This window comes from Neoarius graeffei, chromosome 1 (genome assembly GCF_027579695.1).
Source record: "Neoarius graeffei isolate fNeoGra1 chromosome 1, fNeoGra1.pri, whole genome shotgun sequence".
Taxonomy (NCBI): domain Eukaryota; kingdom Metazoa; phylum Chordata; class Actinopteri; order Siluriformes; family Ariidae; genus Neoarius; species Neoarius graeffei.
This window is the reverse complement of record NC_083569.1, coordinates 97,869,162-97,889,771: the sequence shown is the minus strand read 5'-3', so window position 1 is coordinate 97,889,771 and position 20,610 is coordinate 97,869,162. Positions and strand designations below refer to the sequence as shown.

The window sequence follows — 20,610 nt, the reverse complement described above, 5'->3', positions numbered from 1 at the left end:
CTAAGTCGTCTGAACGAAGCATGACAAGCGTCCCTCCTGTCATGGCGGTGTAGTTACCATTGCTATAGGGGTCACGTGACGGTGCAAGGATAAATTAAGAGGAAAATTTGATATTCTTTCCTGAAAAATATTAATCCTGATTTGTGCATTGAAATTTAATATTGAAAGAATTGAATTTGCTCATCTTGTGCATTATAACATATTCATTATTGTAGTTATATTGAGTATATATATATTTTTTTTTACAGAAAGTTATAGACAATCAACACCCTCTTAATCTCAACACCTTAATCTGAAAAGTCCAAATGGAGAATACGCTCTTTAGCCGTCTCTCTCTCTCTCTCTCTCTCTCGCTAATTTTTCTTGCTATCATGCTGTTCGCAGCTGCAGGTCTAGTGCAGAGATGTGTGGTCGTACAGAAGGACAGTCTGGGCTTCGGCTTCACTGTGTGCGGAGAGAGGATTAAACTGGTGCAGAACGTTCGTCCAGGTATCACAGAATCAAGGTGTAAATTACAGTTGAGGTTTGGGAGAGTCTGACTCTCTTAACCCTTTCACTTTTTTGTTACTTTTGCCTCCTCGTGGTTTTCCTCTTGCCCTCACCCAGGTGGAGCAGCAGTAAAGGCCGGAGTGCAGGAAGGAGACCGGATCATTAAGGTACGCTTGATTGCTGTTTTTACTCTTGAGAACATGCAGCTGATACAGCTTTACCTCACACACCGTCTCGTCTCGCAGGTCAACGGCTCCTTAGTGTCATCCATGTCTCATCAAGAAGTAGTGAAGATGATTAAATGTGAGTGTAAGCACATTACACCCACTGTGTTTGAGTTTAATTGCATCATGACCTCATGTTCTTCCTCCCTCCCTCTCTCTCAGCCGGAACGTACGTGGCGTTGACACTCCAGGGCCCACCTCCTTCAGTTGCCTCTGTCCCTCTTCAGCCCCTCTCGTCCGACCTCTCAGCCAATCACAGGACGCAGCCAGGAGATGAACCCACGCCCCCTCCACCCCCTCCCCTGCCCGCTTCAGGATTCAGCACGCCATCACAGAGAATCACCGGCCCCAAACCACTACAGGTATGTGAGGGGTATCAGGACGTATATTGTCTCTTCAGCGTGTTCAGGTTCACCATGTTACATTTATGATTTGAATCAATGAAAAAAAAATCTTCATAGCTGTAATAGCTTTGCTTAGATAGCAGAGGGCTAATAATAACATAAAATAGCCAGAATGCATACGTGACTTCACCCTAGGTGGAAGTAGCGCAGCTCTAATGCAGTGAAAGTGCGAAAAAGCCGCTGCAAATAGATTTAAGAAGAAATCAGACCGCTAAAAGAAAATGGAGTAGAAATTATTCTAAACACCGAACGTTTTAAGGATGTTTTTTTTTATGGGTTTATAGTTCAGCGATTTATTTATTTTTTTATTTTTATTTTTTAAAGATTTTTGTAGTCTTTTAGAATTGTAATTATTGTGTATTCTTTTCAAAATTTATTTTAAAGTGTAACATCTATGTGCTTTTATCTGATGAGAAATTTGACGATCATAAGTTTATTAAGAAAATGGGGATTTATGAACATTTTCAGTTTTTAATAAAATGAATTTTAGTTAATAGACTGTTATTTGACTCCAAACTTTACAAATGTGGGTAAATAATTATTGTTGTGTTTTTAAGAAAATGAAATGGTTTTTTTGTCACTTTGTCAACAAAAGGAATATTTAAGTAGAACTGGGAATTTTATTTATTTATTTGTTTTCCCCCGGCAATATCGTGGGAAAATCAAATCGTGAATTTGGTGAATCGTTTGCACGTCGAGGCTGGCATCTTATGAGCTGCTTTTCTGCTCACCATGGTTGTAAAGAGTGTTTATTTGAGACCATACTTTTTTCTGTTTTCCACACCATTCTGTGTAAGCTCTAGAGGTGTGTGTGTGTGTGTGTGTGTGTGTGTGTGTGTGTGTGTGTGTGTGTGTGTGTGTGAGGAAAATCCCAGATCATTAGCAGTTTCTGAAATATGCAAACCAGCTTGTCAAAGCCAGATGTACAAATCTAATGCCCAGGCCAGACGGTAGAAAGACGCATGCTGAGATCAGCAGGGTGGCGTCCGATCGCAGGCGTTTTATGTCAGAGCCTTTGTTGCGGTCAGACGTATTGCAAGACTCAGAGTTTTTAAGCTGTTACGACAGGATGGAAGCAGACGCAGGTTGACGCAGCGCAGAGACAAATCATATATATAATATACACACAGTGGTGCTTGAAAGTTTGTGGACCCTTTAGAATGTTCTATATTTCTGCATAAATATGACCTAAAACAACATCAAATTTGCACACAAGTCCTAAAAATAGATAAAGAGAACCCAGTTAAACAAATGAGATGAAAATATTATACTTGGTCATTTATTTATTGAGGAAAATGATCTAATATTACATGTCTGTGAGTGACAAAAGTATGTGAACCTTTGCTTTCAGTATCTGGTGTGACCCCCTTGTGCAGCAATAACTGCAACTAAACGTTTCCGGTAACTGTTGATCAGTTCTGCACACCGGCTTGGAGGAATTTTAGCCCATTCCTCCATACAGAACAGCTTCAACTCTGGGATGTTGGTGGGTTTCCTCACATGAACTGCTCGCTTCAGGTCCTTCCACAACATTTCCATTGGATTAAAGTCAGGACTTTGACTTGGCCATTCCAAAACATTTAACTTTATTCTTCTTTAACCATTCACTGGTAGAATGACTTGTGTGCTTAGGGCCGTTGTCTTGCTGCATGACCCACCTTCTCTTGAGATTCAGTTCATGGTCAGATGTCCTGACGTTTTCCTTTAGAATTCTCTGGTATAATTCAGAATTCATTGTTCCATCAATGATGGCAAGCCGTCTTGGCCCAGATGCAGCAAAACAGGCTCAAACCATGATACTACCACCACCATGTTTCACAGATGGGATAAGGTTCTTATGCTGGAATGGAATGTTTTTCTTTCTCCAAACGTAATGCGTCTCATTTAAACCATGAAGTTCTATTTTGGTCTCATCCATCCACAAAACATTTTTCCAATAGCCTTCTGGCTTGTCCATGTGATCTTTAGCAAACTGCAGACGAGCAGCAATGTTCTTTTTGGAGAGCAGTAGCTTTCTCCTTGCAACCTTTCCATGCACACCATTGTTGTTCAGTGTTCTCCTGATGGTGGACTCATGAACATTAACATTAGCCAATGTGAGCGAGGCCTTCAGTTGCTTGGAAGTTACCCTGGGGTCCTTTGTGAGCTCGACGACTATTAAATGCCTTGCTCTTGGAGTGATCTTTGTTGGTCGACCACTCCTGGGGAGGGTAACAATGGTCTTGAATTTCCTCCATTTGTACACAATCTGTCTGACTGTGGATTGGTGGAGTCCAAACTCTTTAGAGATGGTTTTGTAACCTTTTCCAGCCTGATGAGCATCAACAACGCTTTTTCTGAGGTCCTCAGAAATCTCCTTTGTTCATGCCATGATACACTTCCACAAACATGTGTTGTGAAGATCAGACTTTGGTGGGGTTTACATTAGACCGTATCAGCGGATCATCAGATTAACGTTTTTAAAACGATTAGTGTGCACACAGCAACGCCAATACACGATTTGCGTGCACACAGCAACGCCAATACACGGATACGCTCAGCTCCGCAGGCATCCTGCGCTCCAAATCACTCCGCCCTGAACAGCGAGTGCCCTCTGGAGGGTGCGCACTCCGGCCCTGCGCAGCTCACAGAGCGCGTGAGTGGAGTGCATGAGCAGTGATTTGGGACTGAGCCGCTGTGTGTGTGATCTCAGTGCATGTCGGGCATGCGCGTCACTTACCACTTGCAAGTGGAAGGATGGCAAGCCTAAAGACAATCATAACTACACAATGGGCAGTATTTGCATCAGTATTTGCAGTATTTTCATACTTTTATACTCTTTAATGAAAGGTGATACAAGGCGGAAGTCCGCGCCGTTTTTCAGCAGTCACATCACATGACCAACGCCAGCGAATCAGGAAGGTGGATGTCACAGTGACGTTGTCCAATGACGACGCCAGCTCGAGCTCAGCACAGCGTATCCGCGTATTCTCAATGTTTACACAGCACTGGACCAGACACGATCTGGATTGAATACGTGGACCCTGACGGATTCCCGTTTCCCGGCGTTTTAATGTAAACGGACAGTGCATCCGCGAAGAAAACGAGACAGATACGGTCTAATGTAAACTTGGCCTTAGATAGATCCCTGTTCTTTAAATAAAACAGGGTGCCCACTCACACCTGATTGTCATCCCATTGATTGAAAACACCTGACTCTAATTTCACCTTCAAATTAACTGCTAATCCTCGAGGTTCACATACTTTTGCCACTCACAGATATGTAATATTGGATCATTTTCCTCAATAAATAAATGACCAAATATAATATTTTTGTCTCATTTGTTTAACTGGGTTCTCTTTATCTACTTTTAGGACTTGTGTGCAAATCTGTTGATGTTTGTTTTAGGTCATATTTATGCAAAAATATAGAAAATTCTAAAGGGTTCACAAACTTTCAAGCACCACTGCTTGTAGGTTGTTGTAAACTATTTGCAAGCCCAGTTTTGCGTCTACCTGCGATTTTGTTTTCGCAAGTAGCTGAAGACTAGTCACAGGCTGCCGTCTGGCCTGGGCATTAAATATCGTGCACGAAGAGGATGCCTGGGATCAATATATACTGAGCCACAAACCTCTCCAAGAATAGTGGATGTTCTTAATATCCTATTAAGATATCCATATAAATCATTTTAAACTAGTACGAGACGAGAGAGCCCTTCGTCTTCAATTCCGCCTGAATGATTTGCACTGAAATGCTGAGATCATGGGGTGTTGGTGTTTTTCTGGATTTGTATAAAAGAGAACTGAAGGCAAATTTTTTATTTTATTAAATATCGGAATGCATTTTTGATCGCTATTTTGTCGCTGCTATAGCAAGTTATGAGTGTTTGAAATACGCTATATATCAGTCCATATGTCAAAGCAACAGCCGTAAACGAGATTCGTTGAGACCTGTGCGAGACATCGTAGGACAGAAGTAAAACATACATCGGAAATCAAAGTGACCGACATCTGTGTCCGAAATCGCTCACTCGTTCACTACTCCCTCCTCCCTATATAGGGAATTACTGTATAGAGGACTATATAGTGAGCTCATTGGTAAAATTAAAAAACGCTTTCTGACACTACTCCGTCGCGCTGGTATTTACGTCATTACTGTCGCACAATTAAAACGTGCCAGATCAGTCGGCTGGTGGGTTTCAAAATAATAAGCACATGCGTGTGTTTTTGTGATAAATCCATATTACACTGAGCGTATTTCCAACATTAATCAATATAAAGTACCTACATCTTTCACTTCTTTTAAATCAAGGCTGAATACTTTTTCTTCTTCGCCGCTGCCTTTTATTAAATCAAATTTGAGACTTTTAATTTGATTTCTTTCAGCGCAATCGCAATGCATGATGGGATATATTGCTTTGGTTAGTGACCATTATTGTACACTGCTTTTTGTGATGCACTGTGGGATACTTTGAGTGCACTATATACAGTGTAAATAATCCTCACTAAGGTTTCAGACAGCACTATGATAGTGCCCTATATAGTGAGTAGGGAGCGATTTCGGACACGGGTTGTCAAAAGATGCGCGCGCCCTCTTTCGAATGCTGACGTAATCAAGCCGGAAGTTTGTTTGAAAAAAGTAGGCAGTAATCGTCATTTAAAGGCGTCGTGCGGTAATTTCAGCAATCAGGCTATATCATGTGTCAAAATGTCGGGTTTGGTGGGTTATTCAAGCCCCTTGGTTTCCCGCGATCTCAGTGTCACGATGCGCCCGCTACAAGCATTTAAAGTTGACGCGCACAGCCAAATTTAGGCAGCCAGCCGTTAACTAGGTCAACTTATGTGTGACGTCATACCAGTAACCTCCCTTGGGTGATGCTGGCCTGTCCCCATGTTTTCTCTCTAGCGTGCGTTTACCAGAGTTGTTTACATTGCGGATTTTGTGGATTTATTCAGTTTGTGGATAGTTTTGAACACTCAAAACACTATGAAATGATGTATTAATATTCTGTGATACAAAATGCCTAATCGGTGTATTGTGTTTGGCTGTAACAACGAGCCCCAGCCAGGAATTGCCTTACACGAATTTCCCACTGACAAGACAGTTCAAGAAGCATGGAAAAAAAATAAATTTTGTTTGTTTATAATGTCTGCTTTCCAGCTTCCCAAGCCACCTTTACTAGCTTTTTAAAAACATTTTCACAAAACTCCAATTAAACCTCCATGATCTTGCAGTATTATGTACAACACCCCATGTCGCTTTTAATAGGTCTAAGATCATCATGGGAGAGCAAAATAGATCTATAGGATAGAAACCAAAAGGCCAAATTTGGACTTGTGTCCAAATTCAAATTTGGACTTGTGTCCAAATTTTACAGTGATTTATGCCACAGAGCTGCCTTTAACTAATAATTATCACTTATTACTGACGATTGTACGTTTACTAAACAATACAATACAAAGCTCAATACTCCCAGCCTATAACATACTGAATATCAAGTTAAAATCAACCGCAATAAAAGGAAAATGATGAAAACTGGAATATCAAGGGGTCTACTGTATCAGAAGGCCCACTGCATTTCACGAGATCGCAAGCTGTCAAGTTGCTAGAATTCAATCTTTCTAGCTATACTTTCACCCCCTACAGCTATCAGTGTTACACATAATCATAGATTAATCACACAGCATTCTAATTCAAGTGAAAATGGTCTTTAAAAATACACACAAGTAGTGATTTAGTCAGAGAAACCAACCAAAACAAGTCTTCAAGTCGCCGGTCTTCTTCATTCTCGTCTTCGTTTCTGTCGTCGTCAGAACTGTCCTCATTTTCTTCTGAAGATGAGCGCTCAGGTTCAAATCTGATACCACCAGGACATTCAGCTGTCAAAATCTCTACTTGTGGGCCATTTTCTTCTTCTGTATCGGTAAAATCAAAGCTAATTTCCTCAGCATCGCTCCTATTTTCTGGTGTGTCCGCCATTGCAACTGCACCGAGTGGTTACTGGTATGACGTCACGCAGCTGTTCCATTGACTGAGAGGGGGCGCTGCGAACGCGGGAAATTTCAAGTGATGGGCATGACCGAATAAGGACCGATTACAACCGCAGGAAGCTTTTGAAAAATCGACGGTCAGTTTATTTCGAATCTCGAAAGCATTCTGGTGCAGAATAATGCGACTTTTATCGCCACTGCGTGACGCCTTTAAACTCGTTTTTGTACAATACTTCGTTTGGAAAACAGTTTTCAAAATGGCGGCAATTAGTTGCCAATACGAGTCACGATATAAGGTTACTAAAACCGAAAACGTAATTGAATAACACGTTAAGAAATAAAGCAAGTTTAAAAATGACTTCAGTTCCCCTTTAAGTTCCTTTACAAAGGAGATCCAAGGATCTCACACCGTCTTGATGCACACGAACTGTCATTTCTCTGCAGTCGTGTTGCAACAGTTAACGGTTTAAGGAAAGCACATCCTTTACCTTGATGGATATGGTATTGTAATTTGGTGAGATTTGAGAATCGTGTGTTTAAATTTTTTTTTTTAATACCCCCCCCCCCCCCCCCCCCCCCCCCCCCATGCTGGTTGTTTTGGATTTGCAGTGAATTTAATAACCCGTGCTGCTGTTGGCTGAACCACAGCTCAGTCCTGAGACATAAATAACATTTTAGTACTTCATCTGTTCTCAGGACCCAGAAGTCCAGAAACACGCCACACAGATCTTGAGAAAGATGCTGGAACAGGAAGAGGCTGAACTACAGGTATGGCACAGATATTGCCTTCAGATCACGATTCTGTTCAAATGAACGGAGTTTAAACCGAGACGCTGGACTGTACAAGCCGTCCCAGTGCTCACTCGCTCTCGTCGTGCACTGTGCAGGACCTGCTGGAGGAACAGTCTCGCAACCCGTCGTCTTCCCTGGGAGAGAGAATCGAAAGCGCCAGAAGGCGCGCCAATCAAGTCCGAGTGAAAATGCAGAAAGATTTGGTAAGAGCTGTTTACCTGAGCGATGGAGCTCCATCAAGTGATATTTATTTATTTATTTATTTATTTATGTTTGCGCTAAATAAGTGACACTTTTTTTTCCCCTTCCCTCTCTCTGCCCACAGGATGGAACACGCTCAGAAACGCCAAGCAACTACATGACTGCTGGAGAAGGTGTGTTCTCGCATGTCTCTTCCCACACACTATATATCCAAGTCTTCAGCTGGATACCGAACACACTGGTCTTTAATACATTCAGAAGGTGATTTTGATCCTGACTCAACCCAAATACAGGAAGTGACCCAAACATGCTGTGTGTGTTTTTAGTTTGCACATGAGACTTGATGTAAATGTGAGCTGCTAAAATGAGGGCGGAGCTAAGCGGCTAGAGAAACACTGGACTCCAGATGAACAAAAAGAGAGAATAACATACACTGCCGTTGAAAAGTTTGGGGTCACTTTGAAATGTCCTTATTTTTGAAAGAAAAGCACTGTTCTTTTCAATGAAGATCACTTTAAACTAATCAGAAGTCCACTCTATACATTGCTAATGTGGTAAATGACTATTCTAGCTGCAAATGTCTGGTTTTTGGTGCAATATCTCCATAGGTGTATAGAGGCCCATTTCCAGCAACTCTCACTCCAGTGTTCTAATGGTACAATGTGTTTGCTCATTGCCTCAGAAGGCTAATGGATGATTAGAAAACCCTTGTACAATCATGTTAGCACAGCTGAAAACAGTTGAGCTCTTTAGAGAAGCTATAAAACTGACCTTCCTTTGAGCAGATTGAGTTTCTGGAGCATCACATTTGTGGGGTCGATTAAATGCTCAAAATGGCCAGAAAAATGTCTTGACTATATTTTCTATTCATTTTACAACTTATGGTGGTAAATAAAAGTGTGACTTTTCATGGAAAACACAAAATTGTCTGGGTGACCCCAAACTTTTGAACGGTAGTGTACAAGCACGTCATTTCTATAACTGTGTAGAAAGATCTTGAACTCTGTGCTCACATAATTTATTTTTTCTTCACGCACTTAGCAAAGCTATGTTTTCCGACCAAAGGAGCTATGTGACTGCTGGAGAAGGTGTGCGTTGAATTATTCTCGTGTGTGTGTGTGTGTTTTATGTGTTTGTTATCAGTTGTACTGCACCTGAACTAGGGTTGGGGTGGGCAAACAAGGAAACGAACCACTCCGATTCAGACTCCGAACCCAGACTAATTAGTTGAAAGTGCCCTGAAGGTGCAATGCCTGAGCGCCTCGCTGCCTGAGGAGTGTGTTTGTTTGCAACTCGGATCGAACCTGTGAATATCAGTCAGTCAGGATCATTTCATTTCAAATCAACTTCCATGGGTTGTTGCAGAATTGTGAAAAGGCGTTTAAATATTTTTCATTAAAGGAGAACTGAAGTCATTTTTAAACTCGCTTTATTTCTTAATTAACGTGTTATTCAATGACGTTTTCGGTTTTAGTAACCTTATATCGTGACTCGTATTGGCAACTAATTGCAATTAAATATTATGCTTATCAGCCTGTTCAGTGGGCGGCACGGTGGTGTAGTGGTTAGCACTGTCGCCTCACAGCAAGAAGGTTCTGGTTCGAGCCCCGTGGCCGGCGAGGGCCTTTCTGTGCGGAGTTTGCATGTTCTCCCCGTGTCCACGTGGGTTTCCTCCGGGTGCTCCGGTTTCCCCCACAGTCCAAAGACATGCAGGTTAGGTTAACTGGTGACTCTAAATTGACCGTAGGTGTGAATGTGAGTGTGAATGGTTGTCTGTGTCTATGTGTCAGCCCTGTGATGACCTGGGACTTGTCCAGGGTGTACCCCGCCTTTCGCCCGTAGTCAGCTGGGATAGGCTCCAGCTTGCCTGCGACCCTGCAGAACAGGATAAAGCGGCTAGAGATGATGAGATGAGCCTGTTCAGTTTTTAGCCGTGTTGAATTTAGTTCGTTTGGTCCATGGCAGGCGTCGCTTATCCGCACGATCTTCACGAGACTTCGAAACATGAAGTGTCAGCCAGGTGTCGGTGCCGCCATTTTGAAAACTGTTTTCCAAACGAAATATTGCATAAAAAAACAAGTTTAAATGACGATTACTGCCTACTTTTTTCAAACTTTCCTGATTGCTATCAAAACGAACAAAACTTCTGGCTTGATTTACGTCAGCATTCGAAAGAGGGCGCGCGCGTCTTTTGACGACGTTGGCAGATGTCGGTCACTTTGATTTGCGCTGTACGTTTTACTTCCGTCCTACGATGTCTCGCACAGGTCTCAACGAATCTCGTTTACGGCCATTGTTTAGACATATGGACTGATTTATATATATATATATATATATATATATATATATATATATATATATATATATATATAATCTCATACCGTATTTCAAACACCCATAACTTGCTATAGCGGTGACAAAATAGCGATCAAAAATCTCATCTCATTATCTCTAGCCGCTTTATCCTTCTACAGGGTCGCAGGCAAGCTTGAGCCTATCCCAGCTGACTACGGGCGAAAGGCGGGGTACACCCTGGACAAGTCGCCAGGTCATCACAGGGCTGACACATAGACACAGACAACCATTCACACTCACATTCACACCTACGGTCAATTTAGAGTCACCAGTTAACCTAACCTGCATGTCTTTGGACTGTGGGGGAAACCAGAGCACCCGGAGGAAACCCACGTGGACACGGGGAGAACATGCAAACTCCACACAGAAAGGCCCTCGCCGGCCACGGGGCTCGAACCCGGACCTTCTTGCTGTGAGGCGACAGCGCAAACCACTACACCACCATGCCGCCCGCGATCAAAAATGCATTCCTATATTTAATAAAATAAAAAATGTTGCCTTCAGTTCTCCTTTAATGGCATTTTATCAGACGCTGTTATCCAGAGCAATGTAGAACACACCCAAATTAGCCTGGGGAGCAGTTAGGGGTTTGGTGCCTTGCTCAAGGGCACTTCAGTCATTCCTGAATGACTGAAGGGAATCGAACTAGCAGCCTTTTGGTCCCAAAGCTGCTTCTCTAACCATTAGGCAATGGCTTTGCTTCAGACACACACACTTAAATATAGTTACCTTTATACCTTTTTGTTGACTTTATAGTACACAGTTATTGGAGGGTCATGATTTCTAATCCCACTATCTGGCATCACTCAGAATAAGGTTAAGTTTTGACTCTGGTTTATTACATTACATTCAGGGCTTGACATTAACTTTTAAACCCACTTGCACCCCCAAATATCACTTGGCCCCTATTTTGCGATTGCTACTTTTTTTTCGGAAAACCATAGAATATTTGTGAATTGCAACATAAAATGATCACATATCGAGTTGAAGTTTGGTTATTGACTGCTTTTTACTTGTAACGGACAATAACAATTTTATCCAAAATAGTTTTTCCTACCTTAGTCGATTTTATTTCCATTTCACGTGCATGCAGCTGTTGTAAAGTTCAGTGTGTTTGTGTAGAACTCTCTCTCAGACTGTAGGTTCATTACTCAATAATGTAGAAATCATAAAATAGAAATCTATAACAAAGTTTGTATGAAGAAAACAATAGGGTGCCAAGACTTTGGAACAGTACTGTGTTTGAGAGTATCTATATATCAGGGTTTGTTTTTTTTGTTATCCACCTCTAGGTTTAAAAAAAAAAAAAAAAAAACCTGCACTGCATCATGACAGACATGATGATGTTTGAGTTTAAAATTATTGTTTAGTGTGTAGGTTGTGGGTGTTTTATACAGACCTGGCAATCTGTAACTGAATCAGTGCAGCCAGTCTGTCATGACACAATTTTTATGTATTTTATTTTTTTAAAATAAACCTAGAGGTGGATGATATAACCAAAAAAGATTATATAAATATTAATTATAAATAAAAATAATGAAACCAAGACTAAGAAAACAGCCAAGATGTAGTGAGGGACACTTTTAGGAACTGAAATAAAAGATCAAGAAGCCTAATTTCTGTGGTAGTTCCGAATATATGCTCATTCCAACTTGCCCGGTTGGGGACACATTCCACTTACCCCAGGCAATTGGGTAGTCCTAAATGTCAAGCCCTAACATTACAGGCATTTACAGTGGTGCTTTTAAGAATTTTCTCTATTTCTGCATAAATATGACCTAAACAACATCAGATTTTCACACAAGTCCTAAAAGTAGATAAAGAGAACCCAGTTAAACAAATGAGACAAAAATATTATACTTGGTCATTTATTTATTGAAGAAAATTATCCAATATTACATATCTGTGAGTGGCAAAAGTATGTGACCGTCTAGGATTAGCAGTTAATTTGAAGGTGAAATTAGAGTCAGGTGTTTTCAATCAATGGGATGACAATCAGGTGTGAGTGGGCACCTTGTTTTATTTAAAGAACAGGGATCTATCAAAGTCTGATCTTCACAACACATTTGTGGAAGCGTATCATGGCACGAACAAAGGAGATTTCTGAGGACCTCAGAAAAAGCGTTGTTGATGCTCATCAGGCTGGAAAAGGTGACAAAACCATCTCTAAAGAGTTTGGACTCCACCAATCCACAGCCAGACAGATTGTGTACAAATGGAGGAAATTCAAACCCATTGTTACCCTCCCCAGGAGTGGTCGACCAACAAAGATCACTCTGAGAGCAAGGCGTGTAATAGTCCGTGAGGTCACAAAGGACCCCAGGGTAACTTCTAAGCAACTGAAGGCCTCTCTCACATTGGCTAATGTTCATGAGTCCACCATCAGGAGAACACTGAACAACAATGGTGTGCATGGCAGGGTTGCAAGGAGAAAGCCACTGCTCTCCAAAAAGAACATTGCTGCTCGTCTGCAGTTTGCTAAAGATCACGTGGACAAGCCAGAAGGCTTTTGGAAAAATGTTTTGTAGACGGATAAGACCAAAATAGAACTTTTTGGTTTAAATAAGAAGCGTTATGTTTGGAGAAAGGAAAGCCCTGCATTCCAGCATAAGAACCTTATCCCATCTGTGAAACATGGTGGTGGTAGTATCATGGTTTGGGCCTGTTTTGCTGCATCTGGGCCAGGACGACTTGCCATCATTGATGGAACAATGAATTCTGAATTACACCAGCAAATTCTAAAGGAAAATGTCAGGACATCTGTCCATGAACTGAATCTCAAGAGAAGGTGGGTCATGCAGCAAGACAGTGACCCTAAACACACAAGTCGTTCTACCAAAGAATGGTTAAAGAAGAGTAAAGTGAATGTTTTGGAATGGCCAAGTCAATATCCTGACCTTAATCCAATGGAAATGTTGTGGAAGGACCTGAAGCGAGCAGTTCATGTGAGGAAACCCACCAACATCCCAGAGTTGAAGCTGTTCTGTACGGAGGAATGGGCTAAAATTCCTCCAAGCCGGTGTGCAGGGCTGATCAACAGTTACTGGAAACATTTAGTTGCAGTTATTGCTGCACAAGGGGGTCACACCAGATACTGAAAGCAAATGTTCACATACTTTTGCCACTCACAGGTATGTAATATTGGATCATTTTCCTCAATAAATAAATGACCAAGTATAATATTTTTGTCTCATTTGTTTAACTGGGTTCTCTTTATCTACTTTTAGGACTTGTGTGAAAATATGTTGTTTTCGGTCATATTTATGCAGAAATGGAGAAAATTCTAAAGGGTTCACAAACTTTCAAGCACCACTGTAAGAGACGCTCTTTTCTAGAGTGGCATACAGCATACCCAGAGCTGCCTCGGGAGCAATTAGGGGTTCAGTGCCTTGCTCAAAGGCACTTCAGCCATTCCTGCTGGTCCAGGGAATCGACTCGGTGACCTTTTGGTCCCAAAGCTGCTTCTGGAACCATTAGGCAATGGCTTCTGGTCTATGATTCCTCTTGACGATTGATTTCTCTGGGAGTTTTTCCTTTCCCCTATCATCTCTGGATTGCTCATGAGGAATGTAGATCCAGATTTCTCTAAAGCTGTTTTGAGGAATGTCTGTTGTTGGAAATAAAGCTATGTGAGGAGTATTGAATTGACTTGATCTGTGTTTTGCAGGTCGAATGTCTGTAGATACGGGTGAAGGGGAATATGACGTAAGTTGTTTGTTTATTCAGAACCTATTGTCCATGCCGTCATTGTTTTGTGTGTGTGAAACAGCTTGTCCTCTGTCTGTAAGGGTAAGATAAGCATCAGCAAAAAAAAAAAAAAAATTATAATGATTAGTGTTGAGGATGAGCCCAAACACATGACCAGTTATTAAGTGTGTTTCAGACCAGCGCTTTTCTCCTGGACTCCTGCTGTTTCGTGTTACACGACTGGTTCAGTTTACTGGCTTCTTCAGTCCACACACACAATCAAAATCGGCTTTTCGGAGCTATTTGTTTGTTCCTCTTTGTATTATTTCCTGGAGGAAAAAAAAAAACATACCAAATGTCATGGACTCGAGCTGGGTCATATTTGGTTATCATGATATAATAAATATCATTATCGTCAGTACCATTTTGTATCATTTTATTCCCATGTCTTAAAGAAATATTTTAATGGTTTATTAAGGATAAGCTGTGCCCTCGTAGTAGACCTTGATGTAAATTGTTTTTTTTTTCTTTGTTTTTTTTTTTTCCCCCTCATCACCCAGCCCTAAAGTCATATATCATGTAATATATTAAATTAAACCATGCACTTGATTAGATTATAAATTTAATTGGACAGCTCTCATGACTCGATATTAGAAGACTTATTATATGGCACAAGCTACTTCCGGTAAAATCGTGCACTCTGATTGGTTCCTTGGTGGGTACTATTTTCCCATAATGCCCGTGGTCGATTACGGACTTTCGTTCCAAGATATGACACACGAGTCACTGAGTGAGTTAGTCAAGAAATGAGCAACACAGAGCGTTCAGAAACCGAGAGTCGTTTATTCTGCATGCGTGACTCAACTACGTTACAGATATGACGTGACCTGAAAGCAGAGTCACACCTCATTAAAACGACCGTCTGTTTTAATCTTAGAAATAAAAGGCGTATAATAAGCTCCTTATTAACCTCACTTGTTTGGTCTTTACGGGAAAATAGCAGACCGAGGTTAATAAGGAGTTGTTAATAAACGAGATCATGATAAATTGTCACAAAATGATTTTTTTTAATAGAGATATTGCCAGGTTTTTTTTTTTTAATTATGCCTTTTTAAGTAGCAATTACAAATGCTTGTTAATGTATTAAAATCTATTTAGTTTTTTTTTTTTTTTTTTTTTGAAACCTTTTGTAAGCCATGTTTTGGATTTTTTTTTTTTTTTCTGACAGTTGTTTAGTAAAGCCCTATATATCATGATGCATATCATGGTTATTTAGAAATGCCTTCAAGTATCATGATCTGATTTTTTTTTTTTTTTATAATTTTTGTTTATATATGTATATACTACCAGTTAAAGCTGGTCTATAATAAAATATTTTTTTTATTTATTTTAAATCCCAATATATACTATCAGTTAAAGCTGGTCCATGACTTTTTTTTTTTTTTTTAAATTCCAATATCTACCATCAGTTAAAGCTGGTCCACGATTTTTTTAAAATATTTATTTATTTATTTTAAATCCCAGAATACACTATCAGTTAAAGCTGGTCCATGACCTTTTTATTTATTTATTTTTTAAATCCGTGATGTAGGCTGTGTCTGAGTGACCTGCTTTATTTATTTTTTTTGAATGTTAATTAGTTGTATATATTTTTGTTCTTGTTGTATGATATTTATAAAAAAAAAAAAAAACAACAACCTGGCTTTCAAGCTTGAATTATCGAGAGTGAGGGAGGAAGCCGTCCATCATCGTCAGTCACCTGATTACAGTGTAAAATGACCCGTGTACTGACATCACATCACTCTGAGTATGTTTGAATGTCCTGCTTAATGACTGTTATGATGTTAGTGATGTTACTGCACTCCCCACTCTGTCTCTGTGTCTGTTTCAGACATGCGAGAGCCCTTTCTCCTCTCCGTCCTCATCATTCAGGACTCCTCAACACCGCAGACACGGCTCCGGCACGCTTGAATCAGTGAGACACACACACAGACAGACGTGCATGCACACGTACACTTATCTCTTAAAGGAGTGTACAGTTTTCCTCATACCTCATGTTTGGTGAATGACACTTCTGTCTTTCTTTTGGAGATAACTAGACTTTTTTTTAATATGTACCTGCACAGACAGTGTACCGAGATGTCTCAATCTCAGTCTGGACATGTATACATGGTGTTTTAGGATTAATATTAGAATAACATAGTGCCTGTGTAATCCGAGGTCTTTCTTCTGATTAATTTCACAATGAAATATCCTAAAGCTCTTCCTCACTCTACTTCCTGTAACGGTGTGATTGTAGACAGGGAAAGCTCATATCATTGGTCCAGAGGAAGAAGACGAAGATTATGATGGCTATATGTTGAATGAAGTGAGTCCTTTTAATACGTTACAGTATGTTTTTATTGTTAAGCCAGTAAAAAGTGTTTCTCTATACATGCCTGTTTCTCTCTCTCTCTCTCTCTCTCTCCAGACGGACGGCCCGTTTCAGGACATCGAGCTGCTGAAGACTCGTCCCGCTCACATGACTGTGTTTATGAGATACATCTTCAGTCAGCTGCTGGATCCAAACCCACTGGTTCGTCCCAGTTTGTCTTTCTTCACTGTTTTTTTTGTTTTGGCATAACTTTTGGCTGCAAAATAACACTCCACATATTTATTTCATGAATAGAATCCAGCTGTTCAAATATTTGATAATACATTGTTGTAGTCGTAATAATTAGTATTACTGTTGATTTATTGAAAATCGCACTCTGATTATCGAGAAATAGTCAGAATTTCTCAACCAATCACCTCGAGTGACTCGGTGAAATGTTGGCCGATCGCTTCGTCACCGTAAATGAGGAAGAATTACTAATGATGAAAGAAAATGCTGTTCCTAAAAGCACTAAAGATGCTCTGAAGTTTGGTCTAAAACTATTCAAAGGTAAGATGGGATTGGGATTTATTTTATCGATTTCAAAAACACAGGATTTTGTGTGAGGTGGCGTAGATAAGTGACAAGTCTATGCCGTGACTTTATTACATTTGCATTATATATACTTTTGTAGTTTGAAAAAATTTTAAATCCCCACGTGTGCATTTATACTAAACTGATTATCCGCCGGGCGGCATGGTGGTGTAGTGGTTCGCACTGTCGCCTCACAACAAGAAGGTCCGGGTTTGAGCCCCGTGGCCGGCGAGGGCCTTTCTGTGCGGAGTTTGCATGTTCTCCCCGTGTCCGCGTGGGTTTCCTCCGGGTGCTCCGGTTTCCCCCACAGTCCAAAGATATGCAGGTTAGGTTAACTGGTGACTCTAAATTGACCGTAGGTGTGAATGTGAGTGTGAATGGTTGTCTGTGTCTATGTGTCAGCCCTGTGATGACCTGGCGACTTGTCCAGGGTGTACCCCGCCTTTCACCTGTAGTCAGCTGGGATAGGCTCCAGCTTGCCCAAGACCCTGTAGAACAGGATAAAGAGGCTAGAGATAATGAGAGATGAGATGATTATCTGCCTCACCGGCTAGTGGTTTAGTGGTTAGCGTGTCCGCCTCTCAGTCGGGAGATTGCGAGTTCTACTCATGATCAGGTCATACCAAAGACCATCATAAAAATGGTACCAACTGTCGTCTGGCAAGGCACGCTGCAATACAGATGCGAGTGGGGAGTCAAACTCTCACGGTTACCAGAGGACCCGCCCCCCACTGTAACCCTAGCTATGTAATAGGTGAGAGGCTGAGGGCTATGGAAACGGAGATCAGCGCTGCCCTATGTGCCACATGGCGTGGGAAGGACTTTGATTTTTGATTATCCGCCTTGGGCTCAGTGAATATCGGTGAATAATAATCTCAACTTCGTCTCTGTTATTATTTAAATAATATCGGCTGGCTTTTTTTTTCATGGTATGTCAGATATATATTTACATTCAGCTAGCATGATACTGAATGAGTCGAAGATGAGTAGCTGAATGGAATATATCTGATCTACCATGAAAGATAAATGGTGGTTGTTATTATTCATACACATTAGCTGGAACAATTATAGATTTTACAAAAAGTTAAGAACAGTTGGGTAACTTACCAATATTGAATGCTGATTTGGATCGAATGTAATTCAATGTTCTGTCGATTCAATGCACCGTACAAAGTCAAAGTTCTAACAATAAAAATGGTTCAAGTCCAAAAAGCCTGAAAAACAACCCAACTCGTATACAAGCGATATCCAGGTAGACAGTTCAAGTTCACAGTTACTTTTGGTCGTAGTTAATCGTTCCATTGCAGTTGTTCAAAACAAAAGGGCTTTGCTGAGTGAAGTCCTCTAGTAAAAGTCTCCGTCACTTTTCCTCACCTCCAAGTAGAACTTTGACAATATTTCCCCATTGCGCTCTCTTCCAGTTTTTCAATGTCTGTTGGTTTGTTTTTCTCTTGTAAATATGTGAAGAATATCCAGTGAAGTTTTGGTAGCCTTTCAGGTGTTCAGCGTGTCTCTCTTTTTCGAAATTCTGCTTTTAAAGAAGTAAACCTCACAGCCATGTTTGTGTACAAACTGTCAGTCACTCACTAGTGGGGAAGTTTTACATCTCTGATGGGTCTCTTTACCAGTTTTTCGATGTCTGTTGATGTTTTTTTTTCCTCTTGTAAATATGCATGAAGAATATATAATGAAGTTTTGGTCGCCTTTAGGGTGTTCAGCGCGTCTTCAGTTTTATTCAGTGCTTAAACCGAGCACTGGATTAGCCTCATCTTCTCTCTTTCCCGGCTGACAGAAATGATTGTGCGCATGCGCAGCAGAAAAGTTGTCATTGGATCTTCGCATGAGCTCCGATGTGTGACATCGTGTTGTCTTGACAACATACGATATTATAACAATGTTGTACGCTCATTCTCCATTGGGGAGAGCGGCGTAATACATGGATGATAAGCGATATGATGGTAATATTGCATGCCATCAATAAACCTGCTAGAAGGGAATAGAGAACACGTTTTGATTCCATGGAAAAAGTGGCCCGTGTGTATAATAATCATCGATATTCACTTTGCCTTCAGTGAATCATTGTTAATAAAGTAATATTTTCTTGGATGTTTAATTTCTGAAATTTTAAAAAGGACCCTGTGCATCAGAATGGTACTTGGGTAGCTGACTGTGCTGAGATCATGGACATCATCATTGGCGACATGCAAGTGATGAAGCCAAACGTGTGTGTGTGTTCTGCAGCTCTTCTATCTCTCTGTGGAGGCTTACCTGGGTTCGAGTCCTAAAGATGCACGTGCCATTGCGCCCCAGATCTGCTCTCACTTCCTGGACCCTGATGCTGTGAGTTTACATCCTCCCAAACACGAAGAAGCATCTACATATTCAAATTGTCATGATCATTAATCGCAACAACTAGAGTCCAACTGATGTATAAGATTTTTAAGAAGGATACTGGTTTTAATATTTGAGGATTTAAAAAAATCCACTAATAATATATTGGCCAATATGTTTGTTGTCAGGGAATTACTGTATAGAGGACTATATAGTGAGCTCATTGGTAAAATGAGAAAACGCTTTCGGACACTACTCCGTCGCGCTGGGATTTACGTCATTACAATTAAAACGTGCCAGATCAGTCGGCTGGTGGGTTTTCAAAATTACCGTATTTTCTGGACTATAGAGCGCACCTGTATATAAGCCGCATCCGCTCTATTTTTAAAAAAAATTAAAAAAAAAGATATACAAGCCGCACCGGGCTATAAGCCGCAGATCTCTATGTTGAAAAATTAGATATTTACTGCATGTACAGAACGATTTTGTACTGTAAATGTACATGTATGTACCTGAACAGATTCTTTCCGAACAGTGCCTTTTAACACGGCAGCAACTTTGCTGATTAAAACGGAACAGAACCAAGAGAAAATAACCGGTATTTATTTACCTTCATTTCTCCTGTGTTTGAAACCACAAGTCACTTTAATCATCTTTGCTGGATTTGAAAATAATTACCAGTTAGTAATTTGTCGTGCGTGTTCTATCTGCTAAAGATCTGCTAATTCTTCTTTGCATTGATTTTTCGTCTATCTTATTTTTGATTCTACTTCCGGTTAGAGCGCCCCTAGCGGTGGAAGAAAAATCCACAGAATAGCTGCACCTTTGTATAAGCCGCATGGTTCAAAACCTAGGAAAAAAGTAGCGGCTTATAGTCCAGAAAATACGGTATAAACATGCGTGTGTTTTTGTGATAAATCCATATTATACTGAGCGCATTTCCTACATTAATCAATACAAAATACCTGCATCTTTCAGTTCTTTTAAATCAAGGCTGAATACTTTCTTTCTTCTTCCCCGCTGCCTTTTATTAAATCAAATTTGAGACTTTTAATTTGATTTCTTTCAGCGCGACCGCAATGCATGATGGGATATATTGCTTTGGTTAGTGACCATCGTTGTACACTTTTTCGTGATGCATTGTGGGATACTTTGAGTGCACTATATAGGGTGTAAATAATCCTCACTAAGGTTTTGGACAGCACTACAA

The 20,610-nt window shown here is 40.6% G+C and overlaps 1 protein-coding gene across 4 annotated transcripts in view; it reads left to right on the top strand.

Annotated features, from left to right (window-relative positions):
* Positions 1-20,610, top strand: part of arhgef11 (Rho guanine nucleotide exchange factor (GEF) 11) — a 113,592-nt gene that overhangs the window by 17,034 nt on the left and 75,948 nt on the right. For all 4 annotated transcript variants that reach the window (XM_060911857.1, XM_060911929.1, XM_060911772.1 and 1 more), the window contains exons 3-14: positions 385-489; positions 607-656; positions 735-792; positions 876-1,075; positions 7,784-7,855; positions 7,975-8,082; positions 8,205-8,253; positions 14,103-14,140; positions 16,014-16,097; positions 16,422-16,490; positions 16,593-16,697; positions 19,311-19,409. In XM_060911857.1, the coding sequence (XP_060767840.1) occupies positions 385-489; positions 607-656; positions 735-792; positions 876-1,075; positions 7,784-7,855; positions 7,975-8,082; positions 8,205-8,253; positions 14,103-14,140; positions 16,014-16,097; positions 16,422-16,490; positions 16,593-16,697; positions 19,311-19,409 (1,037 nt within the window). The remainder of the gene's footprint in view (positions 1-384; positions 490-606; positions 657-734; positions 793-875; positions 1,076-7,783; positions 7,856-7,974; positions 8,083-8,204; positions 8,254-14,102; positions 14,141-16,013; positions 16,098-16,421; positions 16,491-16,592; positions 16,698-19,310; positions 19,410-20,610) is intronic.